Source organism: Oryza glaberrima, chromosome 6 (genome assembly GCF_000147395.1).
Source record: "Oryza glaberrima chromosome 6, OglaRS2, whole genome shotgun sequence".
Taxonomy (NCBI): domain Eukaryota; kingdom Viridiplantae; phylum Streptophyta; class Magnoliopsida; order Poales; family Poaceae; genus Oryza; species Oryza glaberrima.
Window position 1 is genome coordinate 26192642 of NC_068331.1, and position 25950 is coordinate 26218591.

Below are 25950 nucleotides of genomic sequence, written 5' to 3' on the forward strand. Positions count from 1 at the left end.
TATCCAACATCAATAGATATTTGCGAGTCCCAACATATGTGAAAACGTTACTGTTGTACTGCAATTTTTTTGGATCTGCAGCATAAGTATTCATCCATTTACTTGGTGATGTCTGGAATACTGTACTCAAACAGAATTATAGATGCTTTCATCAAATTTGCTGTACCGAGGTAATTAGTGTAGTCGTTATTTTTAAGGGTTATATTTTTAATAGGCGTGGGACTTTCAGATTATGCTTCCACTTGGTATAACCGATGGCATAAATCAATATATATGTTCTGCCGTATTTTGCCAACTTCATATCGCCCGGATATATATGTTTTGTCAGTATTTTACCAACTTCATATCACCCGAACATTTCTGCTGTGTGCTATAACGGCGTGTATATTCTAACTTAACGTATCCCTATATTTTGTTACTAGACATAGAAGCGCGCTACGCGCGCCCTATCGGGGTGCTAATGACAGAACAAAAAGTATAGTTTCATAAAAAGCAAACAACAGTTTTAAAAGTGACAAATGTTTACATGTACCGGATAGAGCAAGAACGACATTCATACTTTTCATTAAAAACAGTGTAGGGCACGCCATTGCAGAGAGACTATGAAGATACAAACAAGAAGGTAACTGCTGGCAATGTAACACAGGTAAAGATAGCAACTCCATGGAACATAGCAACAACGTAACGATCTGAAGATAGCTGAGGATATAACCATAAGCAGTCTTAATATTTGTCTGACATAATAGAATGATAAAGTAACATGTGGCCATGTCTCTGTTAATTGTTCAGGACCCATTGCTCTGCTAGGTTAGCTGCAATTGTAATGGATCCTGAGCATATAGCTGGAGCATACTAAACATAACAGCAACAATAGCATACATATATAGATAAGGATGGTTCCAAAAGGCTTGAAGTAATAAAGAGACGGGCATAGTTTATAGCAAAAGGCTTAGACATGTAGCATCATTCAGGAGACAGAAGTCTCAGGGGCACCATTGTTTCTTGTACTTCAAACAAGGTTGATGGAGACGCTACAACTTGGATGATGACCAAAATGCTTGACTGGGGATACATGAATGATGCATTAAGCATCAGCTGGTGCACTGAAAAAAAAGGAGAACACATTGTTAGAAACTATATCTATACTAACATGTTTTATAATTTGGTATTAGCTATAAGTTGGTGAGTATACCTATCAGTCTCATCCTTCTCTTTGTTGTTATCTTCATTGAACAATTTCTTAACTGGTGGTGTTGTCTGAGAAGGGTGCACTCTGTTGAAGGACATATTTTAGTATAAGCGGATGTGGAAAATTCAGTAACAGGACAATGAGAGATAACAGTTATACCTCTTCTTGGAGGTAGTGGCAGAAGCGGGCGAAGGAGCAACTGGGCTTAAAGTCTTATCATGCACAGCCACAACCTTTGCTTTCTATAAAAAGGGAAGTAAGGTATTGTGTAGCCAAGAGTAATAACATAAATTATGTTAAGATAAAAAGATTAGACAGATTATGAAATTTATACCATTGCAGTTTTATCCTAAACTTTCTGAGCCATCGATGGAAAAAGCGTGTCAAGTGAGGTTACTTGTTCTGTTGGAGCACAAGAGAACTTGCTGGTTGACGTGTGAGGTGTTGAGGGCTGTAAAGCCTGCTTCTTGGGTGTGCTAATTGCCGCAGATGGAGAAGCTGTTGCAGTGGATGGTGGGGAAGAACAACCAACCTCAATTACTTTTGTTGGTGACAACAGAGCACTGCTTGATCCAGGTGACATCATAGCTGATGAAGTCTGAGAAGATGTTGGGGACATAAGTAGAAGAGGCTGTCCAGAAGTATCCCCTGAGATTATGCTGTTCACTTGGAATGAAACCTCGCAGTTTCTAAGTGAGTTCTCTGTGATGCTGACATTCCAGACGAATTGTTTCTCAAGCAAGCATGTTATCTCATCTGGGATGAAGTTAGAACCTTCTGGTATTTTGTCAATCAAAGCTTCAATTGGCTTCCGCACGAGGCGTTGAGCCGTTTTCCCAAAGAGGATAAACTCGGCGTTATCACTGTCATCACTTGCTGTGAGTGCTAGCTTGTATCTGCATGTTATATCGCAAAAGATGAGAGTTATTGAATGGAACAGAACTTGTTATGTCAAAATAGACAATAATCGTTACTTTACCTTGGTGTTGCCATTCCAATCCAAGAACAGCTGCCGCACTTGTACGTGTATCCATATGGCTTTGCTCCTTTGAAGCACTTCTGGCAGGAACGATACCACCAAGAGTTCTCGTTGCAGAATTTTCTTATAGTTACACTGGTTATAAATCGAAGCCTCTGCACCAATGAACAAAGAGAAACAACATGAGAAATAAGCAATGTCTGATAGACAGTGTGAATCTAGCCTACCCAACACTAACCCGACATTTGTGAGGATTGAGTTTCTTAAGCTCTGCCACAGTCTTTTGCTCAACAGTGTCATCTTCATATACAGTGGCTGCTGTTTCAACCCATTTGATTGGCTGCAATTTTTCCCCAAGCCTGTATAACGATTGTTATGAGAAAATATGTACAGCATACCTATCTTAGAATCTGCACATGCAAAAAGGAAATTATGCACTAACTTCTTTTTTAGTTCAGCTATCTCAGGTATATCGATATTAATATACCACTTGCATGCAGAACATCCAGACAGCGCCAAGCCTACATTTGTACAATAATTAGATATGGCATATATATGTTGTATGTATGAGGTATATTTTGTTGCTTTCTATTAGAACTCACCTATCCCAGACTTGGTGTAGTCCTTGACAAGTGTCCCAACAAAGAGAACAATCTGGGGTTCCTTTTTACCAGCATTGTATATATCCTCAGCTTGAAAGGCCAGTGCTCGTTCACCCCAAAGAGCGACATTTAAAATAGAGTTGCTATTTGTGTAAACATAAAAAAAAGGTGGGAGGCATGTTAAAAAAATTAAATGCCCTATGCTAGTTCTTGTTTGTGTTTAAGGTTAGTCCACTGGTTAGCATATAATATAAATCAATATAGCTAGGAGAAGAAACAACAGGTTGAGAGACCATTACTTGGCATCACAAATTTGAACTGTCCTTTTTAAGCTGTCAGCTTCTCTTGACTTGGGGCGTAGCATTGTCGGTGTAGTTATCTCAGTAATGACACCCACAACATCTGGTGAAAATGGAAAAGTTGTAAATATCAGAGCCAACAGAGTAATTTATAAACTTTGCAAAGACATAACAGCAATGGGCATACCAACAAAGCGATCAGCATTGCCAACCAGATTTGGAACATCATTGTAAGATGTTAAGGAGTACACAATAGTAGGGAAATCAGCAGGGCCACCAATGCATTCCTCAATTTCAGTCCAAGTAGTAAATAGGATCATCATTTCATTGGGAACTGGCCTGTATAACCTATTTCCATACTTGACAGTGTATGAGTCTAAGTAATAGACTTTTCCTTCTGTAAGCAGAGGCTTGTACTTTTCCGTAAGAGGAGGAAAGATCTGTGCATGGATGCTATTACCCTATATAATATGACAAATCAATGTAAGGAAACATGTAAAGCATTATCGAACTCAAAATTTACTTGCTGAACTATCTTACCTTTGCATCAAGCAACACAAGGTCTTTGTGAAAAATTTTACTTTCATCCTTAGCATCACAGAAATCCCAGAGTCTAGATAATCGAACACAAAGGCGCTCATTCTCATCACCACGAATCAGATCGGAAATAAAGATTTCTCCCATGTCAACCTACATCATTCGAAGTTAATAAACACAACAATATAATAAACATCGAACTGATGTATATGTAATTGAATGACAACTATAAACAGAAGTAATACATAGTAGAGAAAAAAATAACAATTACCATGTTAGCAAAAATGGAGAGCATAAGATCCTAAGCAATTAGCAAAACAAGAACCATCCAGTAAATCGACCACATGTTCAAAAAAACATATCCAAAAAGGTGCGCACAACGCACATAATCATATGCTGGAGATTAGTGCAGCGGCAGCTCAGCCTGCAATTGTATCTATGCGTAAGAACGAAGACAATGTGTAACAATCAAAATCTAAAATAGTCAGATGGTGTACCGCTGCTTGTGTAGCAGCAAGAATTTCATGGTACACAACATTTTTTGTTTGTGTACCACAGGAACCATCATCGTTTTCAATCAATACTCGTAAACCTGATTGAGAAGTTGCCCTTGAGAAAGCGACATATAGTTGACCATGAGTAAAAACAGGTTTTTTGAGGTATACGCCGACCCTGTCAAGTGTTTGGCCTTGGCTTTTATTGATAGTCATGGAGTAGCAAACTCGAACAGGGAATTGTCTTCTCTGCAATGTAAATGGCCATTTCACATTCGTCGTGCATAGTGCAATTCTAGGTATGTATATTTTATCGCCAATGTTAGAGCCAGTTAATATGACACATTGTAGAAGACGCTCACCGAGTTGAACTATCAACAGCCTAGTTCCGTTGCACAAGCCCATTGATTGATTTATATTTCGAAGTAGCATTACCGTGACACCTTCTTTCAGTACAAGCTTATGTGTAGGGAAATTGTTTGCATCAATTGAGTCCAGGAATTCAATGGGATATAATAGGTCAAAATCTGGGATTTGATCACTACACTTTGATATTGTATCGCAGCTTAGGTACTCCTTTCCAACGCCTGGAACTAAGCCCACAGCATAATCATTTATCTCATCAACAATCGAATTGTTAGGGCACACGATCGCACGTGAAGCTAAATAGTTAGGGTCTTTATAATGCTCTAAGAAATCAGGATAGACCTCTCTAACAACAGCAGCTATCTTATCACCATCTGTCATGATAAGCAAATCATGAGGTATTTCGATCCATGAAGCGTAGTTGTCACCATCTTTCTTAGCTGCAGGCAAAGTACCATCACCAACAGCCAAAAGCCATTTACCGAAATTACTAAGCTCATCTCTGTGTGCATCTGGAAGCGAAGGGTTAAGTAGCCTCATGTTTATTTTCAAACTAAGCACAACAACATGTTTCCATAACTTCGAGTTTGTGATCGATGCAGCAATAATTGCTTTCCGTGAACCTTTGGGCACAACAGGTAGAATTTGCCTAAAGTCGCCACCCAGGACAACCGGAACACCACCAAATGGAACAATAGCATTTGCAGAACACGTTTCAGAAAGGATATCCCGAAGTGTACGATCTAACGCCTCGAAGCAACGTTTATGTGTCATGGGAGCTTCATCCCAAATAATAAGCGCAGTGTTTTGCAGCAACTCAGCGAGCATTGTTCCTCTCTTTACATCACAAAGGCTATTTTCGTTAATATCGACAGGTATTTTAAATCGTGAATTGGCTGTCCTGCCTTTTGGCAAAAGCAAGGAAGCTACGCCAGAAGAAGCTACAGCAAGAACAATTTTGTCCGCAGACCTTATTTTTGAGATTATGACATTCCATAAAAATGTCTTACCAGTACCACCATGACCACTAACAAAAAAGAAACCAGGTTGGTTAGCAGCCACACAACCAACAATTCGGTCAAAGATTTTTTTTTGGTCATTATTAAGTTGTGAAATCAAAGTTTCTGCTTGCATTGACATCATCAAGGGATCAGGTGAGAGCTCCTCTTCAATAAGCCTATTACCCATGGGTACTTGTGGAGAGAAGGTTGGATGAGGCAGGTTATAATCTCTTATGTTGCCGCCACTCTTTCCAAAGACACTGGTAAGTTCATGTATCAACAAAGTAAGAAGATGTTCGTGTGGAATAATGCAATGTGGATTATCAAGGGCCTTTTTTAATCTAAGGTGTATGTCATCTGTCATATACAACCAATATTTATCAAATAGACCCCGAACGTTCCCAACCGAACATAAAAGGACAACTGTAACAAAAAGTTGTCTTAGCTGATAAGAAGATGCAGTTTGTATCGCTTCATCAAAAAGAAGGTGCCATTCATTATCTCCCTCAAGGATGCCCCGTGCCTCACAAGCCTCTCTATATGTTTCATATACAATATTGTTGTAGGTTCGCATGTCGGCATAACTTTGTGCACCTTTAACAATCATTAGTAGCATTCGTAAGTAGTACAACTCGCCGGAAGCTGGATGGACATAATACATTCTACCAATTTTAGGGGCAGGTGTTCTTTTGTGCCATGTTCTAGAGGAGCCATCCCATGTCCATTCTTTAGGGAAATCACAATATGTCAGGCAACGGGCTTCTTCATATTTCGTGTTTGCTTCAAACCACTCAGTCAGCATCGTACGGTTTGCAGCAGGACAATTAATTAATGCTCTCAAATCAGACCCTTTCTCATATCGAACATAGTTCATTCCTGGTAAGTGGACAGCCAACCTTTCTACTGGAGGAACTCTATAATGTATATCAAACTCAAAACTTCGGTGTAGTGCTTCGCAGGTAGAGAGAAATCTAGCATCCATATATTCTAAAATTTCATCAGGAGGGGCTAAATCATGATTCGGTGACATGTTTCCTGATGGGGCTGTGGTTTCAAAATAAATCTTTGCTTTGTCATGGCCTTTCATTATGTATTTAAAAAGATACTTGATCATGTTTGATTTGTTACACCACTCAACATTTATATGCGCCTGGAATGTTTTAAGCAAGTTAATATTATACGGCACAACTGATCTGTTGTCTAAAAGCACACCGTTTTTTAAAATGGTCCGTCCATCATTCCTTCGCCTATAAACAGCAAAACCACACTCATCAACAAATGTTTCATCCTGGAAATCTTTAGGATAGTGTTTCGAGCATTTGTTGTCTTTCATACAAGGGCATTTTTTGTTCTCCTCACCGCAAGGGCCATGCATCATGAATTCCTTTACTAATTCATACCCTAATTCGTCGGTTCGAAAGTCTGGTATCTCAGCTGAAATGAACCCATCTATAACAGCTGCCGATACCTCAGCATTGCTGGCAGCTAGCCATACCAAACAATGTATGTGTGGTAAACCTCGCTTCTGGAACTCAACCGTGTAGAGAACTAAGGCGCGAAAAAGAGAAATAGTCATTAGAACTATGAAGATAAAACCAATTGTATACGCAGGTGCTGGAAGTGGGAAAAGGGAACATCTTTACCTGCAAGTACAGGCCCAAATGTTCTTCCCTCTCTGATGTCAGTTATGAATTCATGAACTTTCATATTGAACACTCTAACAATCATGTCAGGCCTATCAGATGGCAGTTGGCCATCCTCAAACCTTATCGACTCTACTATTTCTTGCCATTTTGAATTGCATGTAAATGTCACGAATAAGTCTGGAGACCCAAAAACACGACATATTGCCATCGCATCTTGATAGTTCATTACCATGTACCGTCTACCACCAGTAAAGCTAGTAGGAAGTATAACCCGCTTGCCTACATTATCAGCATTGATTAAACCTCGGTCAATAGCATCAGCTATACCCTGAACACACTCTGAACGAAGGTCAGCCTGATGGTCAGCTATCCACTTCAATCTGCTCCCCTCAATCGTTGAAAAAGCATCGACAACTATTTGATTACTAAGACGACCATAACATGTATATGGATTTGGATCGTTCAGTCTATAGTGCATAAAAAACGATGAAACTCCAGCATAGTAACATATTTTCTTCCTGTCCCGTCATAGTCATTGTACTGTATACCAAGATGGAACCCTCGCTCACCATATGGGAAAAGCAGTGGGTACTGTAAGGCCATGTATGATGGGTGTATAGATGAAACACGTCGTAACCCAACATCCTTATCATGCACAAGTACATCGAAAGTATATTCTGATGCCGAGTAATCACCTACTATAATGGCAGCTATTTCATTGCTAGTTGGTAGGTTGTATTGTATCTCAGATTTTGCATTGCACCCCATAAGTCGCAGTGTTAAAGTTTGGTTTCCATGCTCAGCAAGACGCTCTCTAGCATAACGAAAGGTTTGGACAAGTTTGTTTTCAGAATCTAGCATATCAGAAAGAGCACGAACTATAGATGGGTCAGCCCGTTCACCGGTGGAATCATCGTTTTGAAATATGTTCATTCGATTTTCTGTTTCATTTTCTGGGTCATAGATATAAAGTTGAGTAAACTTGGGCTGTTTTCCACGAGAGGGCAGGAGGCTACCAATTTTATGGTGGACAACTCCGTTAATCTTAAAAACACAAGGTGCATTTCTAGTGTTAATTGTCTTGTCAACAGTTGCACCCATGGAAGTGAAAGCAAACATAGAATTGTAAGATCGTATTTGTCTAAGAAATCTCTTTGAGCGTGCATCACCATTAAATTTTAGCAGTGCTGCAAGAGGTTCCGGAGGGTTGCGTATCCTTGGCAAATCTATTTTCGCACCTTTACAGCATAGATTGTAAACAATTTTTCTTTTCGTAACAGCGGAAGCGCTTTTAACCCTTTCCTGGTACCAAAAGATAGCACCACAGTAGGGGCATTCATAGTTTGGTGCACCATAATACGACCTTCCAGGGTAGGACGCTGCAATGCAGAGAATGGTATCTAACATAAAGCTATCGAAAAAAGTTAAATCTATTGGCTGTGTACTGAACATGCACGAACCCTTCAACGCCTCAACGTAATCCTTGTCTGATCGCGCCGAACTACCTCTAGACAACCCACTAACAGCTGCAGCAAGTTAGAGATTAATTAGGATTGACTTGATTATTACAATATGATTGAAAAGAGCATTAGAATTTTATATACCCCGTAGGTTGCTACTGCCTGCAGCTAGAGAACATCTATTGGATATCAGCAAGCGCCGCCTTTGTCTATTGAAGGCTGTGAAAGAAGGATTAAAATCCATAATTGTGTGCGATCTCTTGCACCCACTGGATGAGGCAGACATATCCTCATGGCATGGTTCCTGTAACTGATTGCGCGCATTGCGTCTCTCACGGCTCGCATGAACCCTAGCTACTCTATCAACAGCTCTGGTAGACATTCACATAAATGCCTATGTAACCAACAGAAGGAAGCATTATTATAAACATCACATTACTATATTACACAGTAACAAGATAGAACTCAACAGTAGAGCACAATAAATAGGATTACACTAAAATAAAGTACACTGAAAGGGTTATTGAAGGGAACTACATGGGTACTGCATAGGACAAATAAAATACACACACACAAACAGGGGCTCTAAAAAAACACAATATTCGCAGGTCATTTGCAGCCTAGAATGAAAAATGGCCTATATGCTCTCTGTCCTCTACAAAGAAATTTAAGCACAACGTGGTACATGCTCTAACAATGTCATCACAACATGGAACCAATGGGCCATGCAGAGACCTAAAACGAGCAACACAGGCAGAGGCAGATAAGGCAGCCTGGACAGCAGATTGTGCTATTCTCCTGTAGGACAGCATAGATCGAAAATTGTAGTCATGGACCTCAAAACCATATCGATGCTGTAGGCATCTCAATGCCTGCTGAGCAACCAACTCATGTGCAGATCCAAGTGGATCAGTGGCAGCATCCCAGAAAAAGATGGTCTCCAGTTCACTGGGATGTGCCATGGATGGCACAACGACTTCTACACCAGCCAATAACGCACCGTCCTCACCAAACTCCCATAGGTAGCAAAGTATAGGTATCTTGCAGTGCTGGGCAGCCGCATTTAGTAGAGACACATGCGACACTCCAATAGAGATCATCTTGCTCCCAGCACTGCCAATGTGAAAAGATCTAGGGTAAGCTGGAAAGAACCTATAGAGCAAGAGAAGCTAAGGAGTAAGGATATATAGAGGAGAGGAATAACACAATAAGGGCAGCATGTGGGTAACAGCTAGAAGGGACTTAGATATGGCTATGTGTTCTGGTGCAGATATTAAAGAAGGAAGTTAGCCCTTTTGACTATATATACGACCATGTTATAGATCCTATACTAAATACCCAAAGCATACTGCCACGTATACATAAAATATTTTTTTCCCCAAAAGAACACACACAAACCAAACAAAATCACAGCAAGAGCACAATAAGAAACACAAACAAAACAAAAAGCAGAATAATGTACACAAAACCATAGGGAAGGCAGTTATGCAGGCAGCATCAAGGTTATACCTTTGACCTTCAATAATGCAGGAGCTGATCCAAAGAGGTGGGAGCTTTAATCTGAAAAAGGAAGGAAACAATTTAGCACACATAAACGTACAGGCCAACCCAAGAGAAATACTTCAAAAGGAGGTAAATCCGGTAACGAACCTCGGGTCAACGGCCAGAACAACCAAAGCGCAATGGAATAGCAGAATCGTGAAATCCCTCCTAAACTGACAAGGAACAGACAAGCTGCAAGAACAAGGAAGAACACAAAATCCTTTAAAATACACCGCATCTAAAGGAGCAGTAATCACGGCATGGGCGACGGCAGCCGACGCATCCACTTCACCATCCCCTACATGAAAAAACCACCAAAAACACAAGCACTCAAAAACACAACTCATCGAAGAGAGCAACCAGCGGCAAAGCGTGTAGGCGCGCACCATCTCACTTTCGAAATCTCAAGGCAAAGTGAAGCACAAAGCCTGCCGAAAGGGAATTTATCTCCTGTGAGAACAGGAACTATTCTCCTGTGAAGAGGGGATTCGTTCCCAGGCGCCTCGAATAGAACAGCAGCAGAGAAATCACCACGCTATAGATATCACAAGGAGGAGAAATAAATCAGGGAGGAGAGATGGAAGTGGCATGCACAGGCAAAGAATAGGCTCAATGAGCCATCGAGCGGGCAAGCAACACCAGCCCCACTTTGCAGTGACGGTAGCCCACATAGACCGAGCGCATATATGTCAACCGGGGACTGTAAAACTTTAGCTAGAGCTATAGAACCGGCTCATGCACCACAGATCAAGCAACCGCGATGGGCCCACCTTGCAGTGATGGTAGCTCATATGGGCTAGGTGTATGGGCACGTACAAAGCCTGCTCTCGCCACAGTGCATCAATGACGTGTCGATCACCTGTAGGCAGTGAGACACATCCCATGCTGAGCAGTTTCATCCTCCCAAACTAAAAAAACCGAGGCAATAAAAACATGCTCCCAGTCCATGGAGACAGCAGTACAAAGTGAGACAAGGGCCCGCGTGTCATTGGAAGAGGTCCTATGGCAGCCCATGCACCAACAAGTAGAGGACGATACCCATATCCTGTACATGCGTGATGCTTGTCCAAGCTAGCTGTACCAGCAAAGCAAACACAATGCAACAAACCTAGTGGACCAAAACTGAGAGGGCCCACACTGCAGTCACCGATGGTCCATAGACAGCCACCAACGAAGCGTGCAAACCCATAATAACCGGGCGCCCTGCAATACACGGTGGACATCTCGACACAGAGCACAGCGCGAGGCGCGAGAGGATGTACGGGCGGAAAACGCGCGGGAAAGCAGAAGGCAAAAAGAGAGGTGGGAAATAACGCGCCTGGAGAGGCCGAGGGCGACGTGGATAGAACCGCACGCAGCCACGCCTATCCAAATCGCTGTGGGAGCGCAAGTCAGGGGGAGGTTTTAATATAACCGATATGGGTAGCAAAGTTCGCACTGTCATGTTGTTGAACTTGTGATTTGTGGGGAGCTGCTGAGAAGGAGCCATGTTGCATTGCGTACGTGGGATGGGTTGGGGTAGCTCCTTACCAGCAGTAGTGAACAAACGAATCGCCAATCGTGATTGAGGCGCAGCAGCATAGCATATTGCTAGAAAACTATGAAATGGTATAAACAGGCGAGCTATCAAGGATTCAAGTCACAAAATGATTAAGCGAACAGTACGTCAATCTTAGATTGCACGGCCTAACTCGCCCGTAAAATCCCAGATTCCGGCGCGTTAAACAGAAACTTCTCTTGTAGAAGTGCGCAAATTTCTTTAGGCGAAATATCCAAATTCCCTTTGTGTTGTCATCCTCACCTCTACAACTCAATTAGGTAAAAAGACATCCCACAACGCAATCTCTCTTCTAACATCCTCAGTATAGATTTCATTGATTTCTCTTGCTCAATTTCTTGTGATTTTCTTCTCGTTTGCCCAACTTCTTGTGACCCACATCAGAACTACGGCGACTTTCTGCTCCTGAAACATGTTACAGCCAGGTTGTTGTTTTACTGTTCAAAATTTGAATCACATATGATAGAGCGAGCTTTGTGCTGCATCTAAGGGTGAAAACGGATCGGATAATATCCGATCCGCTCCGAATCCGTCCGAAACGAGGATATGGTATGTGCTTTTAGAAATCCGGCGGATGCGGATAGTACGAGGCAAATGCGGATATGGTATCTCTAAAATCCTGCGGATGCAGATTATCTGACATTTTTGTCGAATTATCCGATAAGCCGTTTGCCGGATAATCCAAAATTATCAACATATATAACCACTCTATCTATTGCATATAACACACTCAAATGCATCAATTAACATAGATTTTTTAGTCTAACGCTTTTATCGTCGTATGTCAGACTCATGTAGCTATATTTATTATATTATGAACATCATGTATTCATGTTGTTTAGCACTTAATCATATAATTATTACGATGGGTCATTTATTGACTATTGTATTATTGTTCCTTGGATTGCTAACTTGATGTTGCATTGATTGCATATACACGTAACATTCGATAAATTTAATTCGTTTCCGAATCGATTTTTCATCGACTCCACACCATTTCTGACGTCCGAAACAATCTGCTCCACATCCGTATCTGCATTCGTACACTATCCGCACCCGCTCGGAATCCGCTTAAAAATATAGTTTAAGATCTGGTATGAGCATTATCCGTCCGAATCCGCTCCGTTTTCACCCCTAGCTGCATCCTTCCGCTATGGTATCATACCACCATGTTGATGAATGACGGGAGAAATCCACATCCGTACACTATCCACACCCGCTCGGAATCTGCTTAAAAATATAGTTTAAGATATGAAATATAGTTTAACATATGGTATGAGCATTATCCGTCCGAATCCGCTCCGTTTTCACCCCTAGCTGCATCCTTCCGCTATGGTGTCATACCACCATGTTGATGAACGACGGGAGAAATTAGTGGAAATTAGACACAAGGGGGAAATTAGAAGAGAATTTGAGTTGTGGGTGATTTTTTTTACCTAATCGAGTTGTAGAGGGGAGGGTGAAAATAAAAGATTTATAGGGGGTATTTGGATTTTCCCCAAAATAAAACGATAGGCCCATCAAGCCCTAAAAAGGTTAAGCACGGACGGTCTATCAAAGCAAAAAACAAAGTAGCCCAGTCAAGGCTGAAAATATTAAAAGGGTTCATCAAGACCCAAAGATTAAAAGGGCCTACTGAGGCCCAAAATGTTAAAAGTGTGTGGAGCTAAATTTCATGAAATTTTGTCATGATTTTGATATCCACAAATTTCACACTCCACGGTCTTGGAGCTAAGCTAGCAAAATTTTGGATCGAAGAAAAGATTTTATACTTTTTTTTCAAAGGTTTATACTCATGGGTTTTGCTAGAAGGCTAACTCTCAAATTTATAGCATGTAGGCTAAATTTAATGAACTTTTTTGTTCTAGTGTTAATAATCACAAATTTCAACGCAACATTCTTGATGCTAATAATAGAAAAATTTTAGGCCGGAGGAAAAAATGTGCATTTTTCCTAAGGTTAATAGTCGAGAAGCTTACAACTCACGAATTTATAGCGTGAGAGGCTAAATTTCATAAAATTTGTCATCCATATGTTAATAACAATATTTTTCACACGCAATAGTACTAGTGAAATTTTGGACCGAGAAAAAAAATTCATGTGTTTATTCCAAAAGGTTAATACTCACAAATTTTGCCACAAGGTTATAACTCATGAATTTATAGTGTGAAAGCTAAATTACATCAATTTTTTTTCTCCTAATGTTAATAATCACAAATTTCACACACGACTATACATATGATAATACTAGCGAAATTTTGGGTCAGAGAAAAAAATCATGTATTTTTTCTAAAGATTAACACTCACGGGTTTTGGCTAAAGGCTATGACTCACGAATTTATAACCTTAGGGCAAAAATTTTCTGTCATAATTTTCTGTTACGGGTTTTGGGTCAGTGAAATTTTCTGTCATAATTTTAATATGCATAAATTTTACATAGAATGATCCTGGTGCTAATATTAGCAAAATTTTGGGCAAGAGGGAAAAACTTGTTTTTTTTCAAAGGTTAATACTCACGGGTTTTGCGAGAAGCCTATAACTCATGAATTTATAGCATGGACGCTAAATTTCATGAAATTTTTTTTCTTAATGTTAATAATAAAAAATTTCATGCGTAACGTTGATGCTAGTACTAGTGAAATGTTGGACTGGAAAAATTTCATGCTTTTTATCCAAAGGTTAATACCCATGGGTTTTATGTGAAAGCTATATAACTCATGAATTTATAGCCTCAAGACAAAGTTTTATTAATTTTTTTGTCCCAATGTTAATATTTGAAAAATTCACATGTAGTGACCTCGATGCTGGTACAAGCGTATTTTTGGGCCTGTGAAAAAAATCATCTTTTTTCCAAAGCTTAATACTCACAAATTTATAGCATGTGGCTAAATCCCCCCTTTGTTTTTTTTTGCTATTTTTAATGTTTTTCATGAATTGTACACATGGTTATCCTGATACTAGCACTAGTGAAATTTTGGGTCGATTAGAAAATTCAACCGTTTGTTTTCCAAAGGTTAATACTCAAGGGTTTTGCGTAAAGACCGTAACTCATGAATTTATAGCCCTAAAGCAAAATTTCATGAATTCTTTTGTGCTAGTTTATTGATTTTCACATATTTCAAACACAATTACCCTGACGCTAGTACTAGTGAAATTTTAGGGCAGTAAAAAAATAATTCAACCATTTGTTATCTGAAGGTTAATACTTAAGGGTTTTGCCCGAAGGCTATAAATCATGAATTTATAGCCTCGAGGCAAAATTTCATGAAGTTTCCTGTCTTAATGTTAATAGTCAAAGATTTTACACACAATTACCTCCATATACTAGCATACTTTTGGGTCGGTGAAAAACTTTATCCCTTTTTTTTCCCAAAGGTTAATACTCATAGACTTTGCGAGAAGGCCATAACTCATGAATTTAAGGCTCAGTTCGTTTGTCCATGTTCCCAACCCCTCCTCGTTTTCCGCGCGCACGCTTTTCAAACTGCTAAATGGTGTGTTTTTTGCAAAAAGTTTATATACGAAAGTTGCTTAAAAAAATCATATTGATCCATTTTTGAAAAGAAAAAAATAGCTAAAACTTAATTAATCATGTGCTAAATGCTGCTTCGTTTTGCGTGCAGGGGAGTGAGGGTTCCCAACCCTTACTCCAGAACATAGCCTAAGTGTGGCTGCTAAATTACATGAAATATTTTCTCCTAATGTTAATAATCACAAATTGCACATGCCTGGGCCCTGATGCTAGTACTAACAACAATTTGGACAAAAGAAAAAAGTTCATGCATTTTTCATTTTTCCAAAGGTTAATACTCATGGTTTTTGTCAAAAAGGCTTAACTCACGAATTTATAGCGTGTAGACTAAATTTCTTTTTTTTGGTCCTAATGTAAATTATCAAAAATTTCAACGCAACATTCTCGATGCTACTACTAACCAAATTTTGGCCGAAGAATTTTTTTTTTTTTGCATTTTTCAAAAAGTTAATACTCATGGGTTTTGCAAGAAGCTTATAATATAAATTCGAATTTATAGCCTAGGTGCTTATTTTAATGATTTTTTTTCTTCATGATGTTAATGATCAGAAATTTCAGACCTAATAAACCTGATGTTAGTACTAGTGAAATTTTGGACCTAAAAAAAGGTTCATGCGTTTTTTTTTCCAAAGGTTAATACACACGAGTTTTGCGAGAAGGCTATAACTCACGAATTTATAGCGTGGAATCTAAAAATTCATGAAATATTTTCTCCTAATGTTACGATATGGTCCAGATGCTAATACTAGCAAATTTTTGGACCGAAGAAGAATTCCGGCATTTTTTTTACAAAGGTTATAGCCTTAATGCAAAATTTAATGAAAATTTTAACCTGATTTTAATATTCACAAATTTCACAAACAACAGTCCCGATGCTAATACTAGCAAAATTTTCAACTATTTATTTTCCAAAGGTTAATATTCATGGCTTCTATTTGAATGCTATTAACTCATGACTTTATCCTAATGTTATTATTCAAAAATTTTACACGCAATGACCTAACCTCGATGCTAGTACTAGCATACTTTTGGGGCAGTGAAAAAAATCATCCATTTTTTTTGAAGGCTATAACTCACTAAATAATAGCGTGGAGGCTAAATTGAATGAAATTTTTTGTCCTGAATTTAATGTTTACAAATTTCACACGCCATGGTCTCGATGTTAATACTAGCAGAAGTTTGTACCAAAGAAAAAAATTCATAGTTTTTTTTCAAAGGTTAATACTTATAGGTATTTTAAGAAGTCTAACTCACGAATTTACGGTGTCGGGGCTAAATTTCATGAAATATTTTGTCCTAATGTAAATAATCAAAACATTTTAACGCGGCATTCCTAATGCTAATACAACGTAATTTTGGACCGCAAGAAAAAAATATTACATTTTTTGAATGGTTAATGCTCACAGGTTTTCTGATAAGCATATCACTCACAAATTTACAGCGTGGGTGCTAAATTTCATGAAATTTTTCATTATGATGTTAATAATCACAAATTTCACACGTAGTGCCAAATGCTAGTACTAGTGAAAATTTGGATTGAAAAAAAATTCATATGTTTTTTTTTCCAAAGGCTAAGACTAGTGGGTTTTGCTAGAAGCCAACTCACGAACTTGTAATGTGGAGGCTCAATTTCATGAAAATTTTCTCCTAATGTTATGGTATGGTATAGGTGCTACTATTAACAAAATTTTGGGTTGGAGGAAAAAATAGTGCATTTTTCTAAAGGTTAATACTTCTGGGTTTTGACCCAAGTGTATATCTCATAAATTTATAGCCTTAAGGCAAAGTTCGATGAAATTTTAATCCTAATTATAGTATTCAAAAATTTCACACGCAACAGTCCCGATGCTAATACTAGCAAAAAATTTAAGCCAGTGAAAAAATTCATGCATTTTTTTTTTGCAAAGCTTAATACTCACACGTTTTGCCCAAAGGTTGTTTCTCACGAATTATAGAGTGAAGGCAAACTTTCATGAAAATTTTTGTGCTAATTTTAACGTTTGTTCCAAATTTCACACACAATTATCTTAATGCCAATACTAGTGAAATTTCGAGCCGGCAACAAAGTTCAACTGTTTGTTTTCCAAAGGTAAACAAATAACTCGCTGCCGCTAATAATTTGCTAATGTCACCCATGTCAAGATTTTAAATCCCAATGAAGAGCGGGATATCAACAGTAAAGCTAAACAACAATTAGCCCAATAAGACGTACTAGTCTGTCAATAAAAAAGATAAACCCAGACACGCATATATCTAAATTCGTAGTAAGGACTTTTTGGATGGAGGGGTAGTATTGCAAAAGACCAGGTCCTTTTAAGCCTAACGGCCTAACTAGCGCACTCGAGTCCCATACCCCCATGGTCTCGCAATAGGGCCAGCAACAAAATACAGCCAGTTTATTCTTAGTCAAGGCCGATTAATATTCATTTAATCTGAAATTAATACATGAACAATCATAATACATGAACAATCACTCATAGTTCGTTGTTTAGTAAGCTACAAACGGGTACCATCGACGATGCACCTGCAATCCTGCAAGCATATCCGGTAAAGAAAACGGGATATCATGAGAATGAGCAGACTCCAGACATAATTAGCTTATTGAACGCAGATTCAGGCAACAGTAATTCAGAGTGAGCCTAAGTCAAAAAAGAGAACGATGTTTCATGCCAAACACACGCTCAGTTGCGAAGTCACGACGGCAATATATTGAATAAAGAATAAGAGGGTCTCAGGCACTCTACTGCACATGCACGATAAAGACTAGCTCCGTTTATGGACGATATATTCAAACATAAAAGATATACATCCAGAGAAAAGTGGTTCAAATGATACATTCACTAATCAAATCATATAAATACAAAGAGCTTAAAAGGAACATCATATAAATACAGGAACAGCAAGTTCTGAACGCTCAATACTATGAATTCACAGCACACACTTGTATAGATGGAATCATATAAGAGCTAGCATAACTGCAAATTCCATTCTGATGAAGGTGAATGATACCTTGGACCATCCATGAAAGCAATAAAATGACATTTAAACAATAAGGCACGGTTCAAATCCCTACTACAAACACCCAGAGCAACTTCTGGTCATATACCAGACATCACACCTGCACAACTAGCGTAACCAGCCGTAAGTACAAAAGAACAAAGCAGATTTGTTGTGGATTGGGTTAAGTGATGGTAGGTGGTTCAGGAGAGAAGAAGATCATCGCTCGAGAATCAGAGGGCGAGCTCTACATAAAGATAAATAATACAGTTGGAAGAGTGGAAATTTATCTTGCTTGCGATAAATAATACGGTTGGAAGAGTGGAAATTTATCTTGCTTGCTGAAACAATACAGTCAATTCCACTATATGCGACTAAAAACTAACTTAATCCCCAAAAGCTACAGCAGAATAAGACTCTGGATTAAGCTAGCCAATAAATAGCAAAAGAAAAGATGGGGAAGGGATCATCAGTCATAAAGAAAGCACCTGAATGCTCACCAAGACATGCAAATTGGCAAATTAGTAAAATAAATACAACACCATGCAGCTTTTGAAGGCTCCTAACAGCAATCAACAGACAGTCCCAAAACATGAAAGCACGAGGCACAGGACTACAAATTGGTATAAACCAAACCGATAAAAAGTACTATCACACGAGCTATATTTGCTTTTTAAAACAAAAAAAAAAGTTCATCCAGCTATTGACGAAGGATATAGTTGCCATTAATATTATTGTCACATTCACATACTAATACAAACAGGTGATTCAGTATTGCTCTCATTATCATCCTTTTCAGTCGTTGTCTCACAATCAACATACATTGCAGCATTGCTTTAATCAAATAGAACTTCTGCCTTGCAAAGGAGACAATGAGACACAAGGATCTAAGCTAAACCAGTTTGGTGTCATTAACATAACTTGCATGTATGAATAATATGAACTCCAGCTGTCCACCAAACATGTGAAAAGAGCGTTACTCTAATACAACAAATAGGAACAAGATAACTCAGCTTCATAAAACTAAAAACAAAAAGTCAGCACCATGGGCTAAACAAACAAAAAAGACGTCTGGATGTAAAGGGTTACATTGATTCACAACAACCAATTTTCATATGAAGGGAGGCAAACAACATAGGGCATTCCCTGGAGATAATTCTATGATAAGGGCACTGAGAAGTTAATTATGGAGGATAACAAATATCAACAGAAAAATCTTCTTTTTAGGGGCAGACTATTTGCACTACGGATAAGCAAGATTCATCCAAGAAACTCTTACAAACATACAAGGTAAAGTAGGTATGCAAGTAGACTGACCCACCTACCACACTTTCTGCACATGGACCTATATAACCAGTGACAAAGTTCCACAAAGCATACTAGGGCAATGATAGGCGCTAGGTGGCATCCTCCCGCCTGCTGCACAAGTATTAACTGGTAACCTAGCTCCTAGGCAGAAACCCAACTCACACAGAGCCTTTCTGAACAATATTCAATATTAGTGGTAAAGCAAGCAAAGGATTGGTATCTGGGTTGGTAGACCAAGCCCAGTTGCATCCCAACAAAAATCCCACCAATCAGCCATGTAAACAGTGAGTGCAAAAACAGTGAGTAAAACATCAGCCATGTACCAACAAATTATGCAAGGCAACAGGGTGCAAAAGAAAAGGTCAAAGTGCAAGTACAACCCAATTTACATATATGAAACCAGTGTTGTTAAGGCGACCCACCACTGCCTTAGCACCATAGCGCTGAGGCATAAGGCGTTGCTTTGCCATATGAGATGGTTGAGGCGTGATTAGTGGAGAATATGGTAGAGAAATTAGGAAGAAGAAAGGGGTATTTGGTAAAAGGCCAACTAAGCCAGGCAGGCAGCCCACCAAAGCCCAACATAGGTCTTCATACCCACGTGTTCTATACTTCTGTGCCCTAAGAGGCATCGTACTCCACCAGGCACCAGCCATTGCGGTGAGGAAGAAGGTGACTGCAAGCCAACTAGGGTTCTAGAATGAGCTTACCCCTATCTTCTTTTCCTTTTTCTACTGGTTTTGTCTCTAAGGCCTTCTTCCTTCCCTTACATATATGAAAGTCAAATAAAAACACAAGACAACTGGGAGAAAACAATACTGTGTAAAGGGACGTTACATTGATTCACAAGAACCAAATTTCATTTCGAAGGAAGGAAAACAGAACCAACTTAAAGAAACACAGCAAGCAATATAGGACATTCCTTTTCTTTCTCTCTCTCTTTTTTTTTTTGGGGGGGGGGGGGGGGGGGGGGGGGGGCTTTGCTATTCATTAAGGCAGAAAGAAGTATAGAAAGGATTACAGCACTTGTTCAGCTGCTAAAACACAACCTAGAGGTAAAAGAAGATAGTTAAGCTCCGATTGCACAAAACTTTGAAGGGACCACCACCACAGACAATACTATGGACAAAGATATTTCTGGTAAGGACACTGAAAAGTTAACTATGGACAAAAAAAGGTACATTTTCATAGCCATCTATTAGTAACATCATACAAGAAACTCTTACACATATACTAGGTAAGTACGTATGCAAGTGGGATGGATGACCCACCTACTCACTCTCTGCACATGGCCTATAGCTATCGTCCGGCATCTTTATGAACAAAGCCAGATATTAGGGCAAAGCAACTGAATGATGGTGTGTGGGTTGGCTGACCAAGCCCAGTTACATACTTGCATCCTAACAGAAACCCCATTAATCTTATCCAATAAATTCCAAAACAAATCGGATGATGCGGACAACACTGAGTAGCAAATAAAAGGCCAAAGTGCAGATACTACCAATTGTACAAATACAACCTAATTTACTTATCTAAAGTATGTTTAATGCCACAAGGAACAAAACAATGAAGCCCATATCCCTCACAAACAACACAGTACAAACTGGTCAGAACTTCACAGTCAACAGACAACATTGTTGATAAGAAACCCAACAAATCTAAGAGAATACAAGGAAACCCAACCTAAAACAAATAGAAAACAATCTATCCCTAAAACATCCAGATTGGAAAAAAGGAAAAAAAAATACAGCACAACTATGTGCAATAAATAAATACTGCATTACTTTAAGCATTTTCTAATTTTTATCACCTAACCTAAACAAGCAAGCCCTACAATCAACGGCATGAATGGGAAACAACAGGTCCGATTAGATTTCACGGGAACATACATTTATAAGGCCTTTAATTTACCCTAATCCCTAAAATCAGTGCAAGGCAATGATATCTGATGTAAATTAGGTTCCGAGATCACCTTGGTCTGGGCGTTTGTGCAAGGGGACCATGCAACTGATGGGAGATATCGCCGTCATCGTCATGGTCTAATGGATGCTAGAGCCAGTGGTTGAGTCGGTACCGTACAACGGACACCCCCCCGTTCACGGAACAAACCCTAACCCTAGGTACCCCAACCCCGCGGATTACCTGCTCGAGGCGTCGCCGCCCGGCTGTTGTCGGCGGGCGTCAGCCGCGGAGTGGGAGACGAACGAACCGCCCGACATGAAGGTAATCGCAGGTTGTTATCATCGATGCCGCCATCGGTGGCGGGTGGTGGGAAGGGGGATGGTCATGGCGGCTTGAGGCCGTCTAGGGTTTTCGATGGCGAGGCGGGATCTAGAAGGGAGGGGGCGATGCCGTCGGTGCGAGAGGAGGCCGGAGGGGAGGAGGAAGACCAAACCCTAGGAAGGAAATCGCCGCCGAATCCGCCTCGCCGCGCCGCGCCGGCCGCCGGCGAGAAGGGGGGAGAGAGAGAGAGGCGGATCGATTTGGGGATTTTTCCGAGAGGGAAGATTCGGGAAAGGATTAATGGGCTTCGGTGTGGGTGGGTTAGCCTTGTAGCCTCGGCCTGTTGGGCCTCGAAAGGAGTAAGTTCACTTCATGACCCTCAAATGTGATAGAAATCTAAACCGTAACCCTAAACTACAAAACCAGATATCTCGACGCCCAAACTCCTAAAACCGGTACAATTTGACTCCCTGAGCGGTTTTGGGAGGCGGTTTTGCTGACGTGGCGCCACGTGGCGCCTACGTGGCAATATTAACCGAGTCTTTGTTACACGTGGCGTTGACGTGGCACCTACATGGCGGTAGAAATAAAAAATATATGTGGGACCCATTAGTCATTCACACAAAAAGAAATGTGGGCCCACTGACATGTGGGGCCCACATGTCAGACCTTCTTCCTTTTCCCTCTCTCCCTTCTCTCTTTTTCTCTCCCCTTCTTCCCCTTCGGCCGGTGGCGTGCGGGGACAGCGAGAGCGAGTGGCGTCGGCATCCGGCGGTGGCAGCGGCGGTGGTGCGGGAGAGGAGGTGGACAAGGAGGCAGTAGGTGCGGAGGGAGTGGGGGGTCGACGATGACGGCGACGAGGAGGCGGCCTAGTAGAGGAACTCGCGGAGGAGGCGGCCATGCACTGAGGCGTCGTGGCGGCGGCGACGATGATAGCGCACGGGGGAGGAACTCGCCGGCCGTCGGCGCGCGGGGGAGGCGCTCGCCGGCCGTCCACGAGCGGGGGAGGGGCTCGCCGACCGTCCGTGAGCGGGGGAGGGGCTCGCCGACCGTCCGCGCGCGGGGGAGGGGCTCGCCGGTTGTCCGCGCGTGAGGGAGAGGTTCGCCGCCGTCCGCCCGCGGTTGAGGGGCTCGCCAGCCATCTGCGCGCGGGGGAGGGGCTGGAGCTCGCCGGTGGTAGGGAGCGGCGGCGAAGGGGAAGAAGGGAAAAGAAAGAGAGAAGGGAGTGAGGGAGGAGGAAGGAGGACTGACATATGGGCCCCACATGTAAGTGGGCCCACATTTTTTTTTTTGAATGACTAATGGGTCCCACGTATATTTTTTATTTCTACCGCCACGTAGGTGCCACGTCAACGCCACGTGTAACAAAGACTCGTCAATATTGCCACGTAGGCGCCACGTCAGCAAAACTGCCTCCCAAAACCGCTCAGAGAGTTAAATTGCACCGGTTTTAGGAGTTTGGGGGTCGACATATCTGGTTTTGTAGTTTAGAGACATGGTTTAGATTTCGATCACGTTTGAGGGTCATGGAGTGAACTTATTCCGCCTCGAAATGCTAACGGGCCGGTACCCCATCTGGGCCGTCGATGTTGGATCGGACGATCCACGAGTCGGATACCTACCGCTATCCCATCCCAGACGGCCGCAACCCACCACCACTCCCGAAGCTTCTCTCATGGCGGCCATGGCCGCGGCGGCGAAGCTCACGGCGGCCGCCTCCTCTCTCCTCCTCCGGTGAGCTCTCACTCTCTCTCTTCCTTCGAGTCCGCTCTACTGCAGCAGTGTTAATCAAGCAGATATCACTTCTAAATATCTAATCCAACCCTTTTCTTACATGTCTCTTGTGCACAGGCGCTCACCCTTGCTGCGGCCTCACGGTCTCCGACTCTCCCGCCGCTTCGCTCCCCAAAGGTGTGGCTGATTTCATCAGGGATCTGAATTATGCCCATGTTTCTTTTGCGAATCATTTTTTGAAATTTGGACCAAGGTTGAGTGTTACTAGTGACATCCAACTTTTGGGCAACTTTGGAGCAGTTTTCCCTTATACTTATGGATGCTTAGGAGACTTCATTATATCTTTAGAGCAATTAATTATCAGATGATTATTAACAGAATCAATAGACTCTACATTTGTTCTACATGCCCATTGGCCTGTTATATGTGCATGGTTCTTGATTTAGTTAGCCATGGGTCAATCAACGGAGTGTAGTGTTCTCTATTATTTCCAACGGTTGGTACTTAAAAAGTATAAGCAATGAACAAAGGGTTGATGACCAAATAGCAATTACCGAATCCCAATTAGTTATATTGGTATTTGATATAAACTCAAGTCTGTAAAACAATTAAATCCAAAATTAAACAAGTGCCTAAACAATATGGTGGCATTTAGATGTGTGGTGGGTTTACGCTAATGCTATGAAATCATAGTCCTGCTCTCTCCCATTGTCTACAATTGATGGTTCTTGACTAATATTGAGTCCGGGTGCTTTTCCCTTTTCCTCCAGATTTGTGCGCCACATTGCTTCATCGACAAATGAAGAAGCTGCTGCTAAAGCAGCAGCAGCAACAGCTGATACTGGAGGACCAACCATGTAAGCTTTCTCATTTTACTATTTCATAATCCCTTCTGTGGCAGTGGCACTGAGTATTCCTCTTTGTTTATGTTTTGGAAGTTTTGACAAGATCATTGCAAAGGAAATTCCTTCTAATGTTGTCTATGAGGATGAGAAAGTGCTGGCATTTAGAGATATTAATCCACAAGCCCCTGTGCATGTTCTAGTCATCCCAAAGATAAGAGATGGGTTGACTGGACTAGACAAGGTATGGAATGTTGCTCACTAGTGTTTGCGAGAGGAATTCTCAATCTCTAAAACTGTGTAGCATGGCAGTATCCATGTACTTCGTTATGTACTTATCTTAGTACAAGCCGATGCCCTTTTTAACTGCCTATGGAAGCAAAATTGTTGGTCGTGTATTCATGTCTTCTTTGAGCAAGCCTTCCATCAGACATTATCACCTCATGTTGGAAGAACATATTTTTAGGCTGAACCATGGCATGTCGAAATTCTGGGCTATCTTCTATACGCCGCAAAAATAGTGGCTGAGAAGGAAGGTATAGCTGAAGGGTACCGTGTCGTCATAAACAATGGACCTAAAGGATGTAAGCACTCCCATGCCACATCTCTTTTCTACTTACTGCGGTTTGCACATGTTTTCACTTTTCAGTATACATGCTACACATCATCCTTCAACGTATTTTCGGTGTTGATACCCATGCTCATGCATGAGCTCTTTTCCACCGCCATATTTTTCAGTATTTATGCTAATACTGTATCATCGCTCTGTCCACAGGTCAATCAGTCTATCACCTGCACTTGCATGTACTAGGTGGAAGGCAGATGAAATGGCCTGCTGGCTAATTAACCAAGTGGGATGCTTTCTGTACTATTGCCTAAGTTCTCTTGTAGTAAGACAATATGATCGGTTGAAGTAATACCCGCATTGGTGAATGGTGTTTTCTATCCATCTGTAACGTCTTTGTTGTCAATGATACCTTCACAAAGAGCCCGTGAGAATGCTCAAAGAATCTGTTAGTGAGATTGTCTGGTCGTTCTGTAATTACTTGATTCGAGCCTCTACGGCTTGTTTGGCAACATGAGGGAAGGGGATTGGGAGTTTACACGAGGGAATTGATGGTGAGATTAAGATGAGAATTTGATTTTTCATCCTAGTCTCTTATTTGGTAGAGGTGGTGGAAATTGATAGGGAGTTTAGTTGGAGATTAGGTCATTAATGAAAACGGATGGCTGAGATTTGTTTAGGCGAAGTAAAGGAGGAATTTCCTCCCAATTCCCATCCCCTACCCAGTTATTGAGAAGGAGGGAGTTCATTCCTCAATTTCCCATCCCCATCCTACCAAAATTCTTATGTCTCCTAATCAAACAAAACAGTTAATAGCCTCATCCCTCTAAACTCCCAATTCCTTCTAAAAACTCCCTCCAACCAAATGGGCTGCTAAAGTTTACATAATCGTTCGGCCACAATATTTATTTGCAATACGGATCGAGGGTAATAAGCTAGATTCTTCGTGCTGTAATGTAGTTTTGACTTTCTCAAGGCAAAATGATCGATTGAATTGAAAGAACAGAGTTATCGACTTGTCTAATGATGCTTGTTTTAATGTTTTATAAATCTGATTTTGTTATTCAAACTGGAAT

The 25950-nt window shown here is 40.8% G+C and overlaps 2 protein-coding genes across 2 annotated transcripts; one reads left to right on the forward strand and one right to left on the reverse strand.

The window, feature by feature from the left end:
• Positions 1–1084: 1084 nt before the first annotated feature.
• LOC127777048 (uncharacterized) lies at positions 1085–3389 on the reverse strand. Its single transcript, XM_052303557.1, has 10 exons — positions 3257–3389; positions 3070–3172; positions 2771–2913; positions 2611–2689; positions 2407–2527; positions 2169–2323; positions 1587–2085; positions 1349–1431; positions 1193–1273; positions 1085–1103 (listed from the first exon to the last, which is right to left on the reverse strand). The coding sequence occupies exons 1-10, from the start codon at positions 3387–3389 to the stop codon at positions 1085–1087; spliced, it is 1416 nt and encodes a 471-aa protein (XP_052159517.1).
• Positions 3390–23341: 19952 nt separating this feature from the next.
• On the forward strand, positions 23342–25737 carry LOC127776227 (14 kDa zinc-binding protein-like). The gene is made up of 6 exons (XM_052302586.1): positions 23342–23467; positions 23585–23644; positions 24238–24324; positions 24406–24553; positions 24776–24893; positions 25085–25737. The coding sequence occupies exons 1-6, from the start codon at positions 23409–23411 to the stop codon at positions 25150–25152; spliced, it is 540 nt and encodes a 179-aa protein (XP_052158546.1). The 5' UTR covers positions 23342–23408; the 3' UTR covers positions 25153–25737.
• Positions 25738–25950: the final 213 nt, after the last annotated feature.